This window comes from Calidris pugnax, unplaced genomic scaffold (assembly GCF_001431845.1).
Source record: "Calidris pugnax isolate Ruff unplaced genomic scaffold, ASM143184v1 scaffold37, whole genome shotgun sequence".
Lineage (NCBI taxonomy): Eukaryota > Metazoa > Chordata > Aves > Charadriiformes > Scolopacidae > Calidris > Calidris pugnax.
Window position 1 is genome coordinate 89,239 of NW_015090816.1, and position 506 is coordinate 89,744.

The 506-nt window shown below is 66.2% G+C and overlaps 1 protein-coding gene across 1 annotated transcript in view; it reads right to left on the reverse strand.

Annotated features, from left to right (window-relative positions):
- PFKL (phosphofructokinase, liver) overlaps positions 1-506 on the reverse strand; it is a 15,909-nt gene that overhangs the window by 2,970 nt on the left and 12,433 nt on the right. The window contains exon 22 of the mRNA XM_014939693.1: positions 432-485. Within this exon, the coding sequence (XP_014795179.1) occupies positions 432-485 (54 nt within the window). The remainder of the gene's footprint in view (positions 1-431; positions 486-506) is intronic.

Here is a 506-nt window from a genome sequence, read left to right on the forward strand (position 1 = left end):
CGTCCTGTCACTACAGGCCTTTGTAAACAGGCTCTCCCCAGCCTTCCTGTAGCCCCCTTCAGGTACTGGAAGGCTGCTATTAGGTCTCCCCGGAGCCTCCTCTTCTCCAGGCTGAACAACCCCAGCTCCCTCAGCCTGTCCTCGTAGCAGAGGTGCTCCATCCCCCTGACCATCCTTGTGGCCCGCGGGGTGAGGATGGGGAGGTCCCTACAGTCCCTGGGGCCAGCGGTGTCCCCTCCCCTATGTCCCCCATCCCCCCCTGGGGCGGCACTTACCTCTTGGTGCCCAGCATGGACCCTCCGCGTCCCAGCCAGCCCGCCACGTCGTGCCAGCCCACCTCGCGGACCTGCAAGCACCGGTGCTCAGTTTTGGGGCTGGGGGACCCCCCTCCAAGCCCAAAACCCCCCAAGGAAACCCGCCGTCCCCCTTACCTGCCCCTTGGACAAGCCCTCGAAGCCGGCGCTCACCACGTAGACGGGGTGTCCCTGGCAGATGGCGATCCGCAC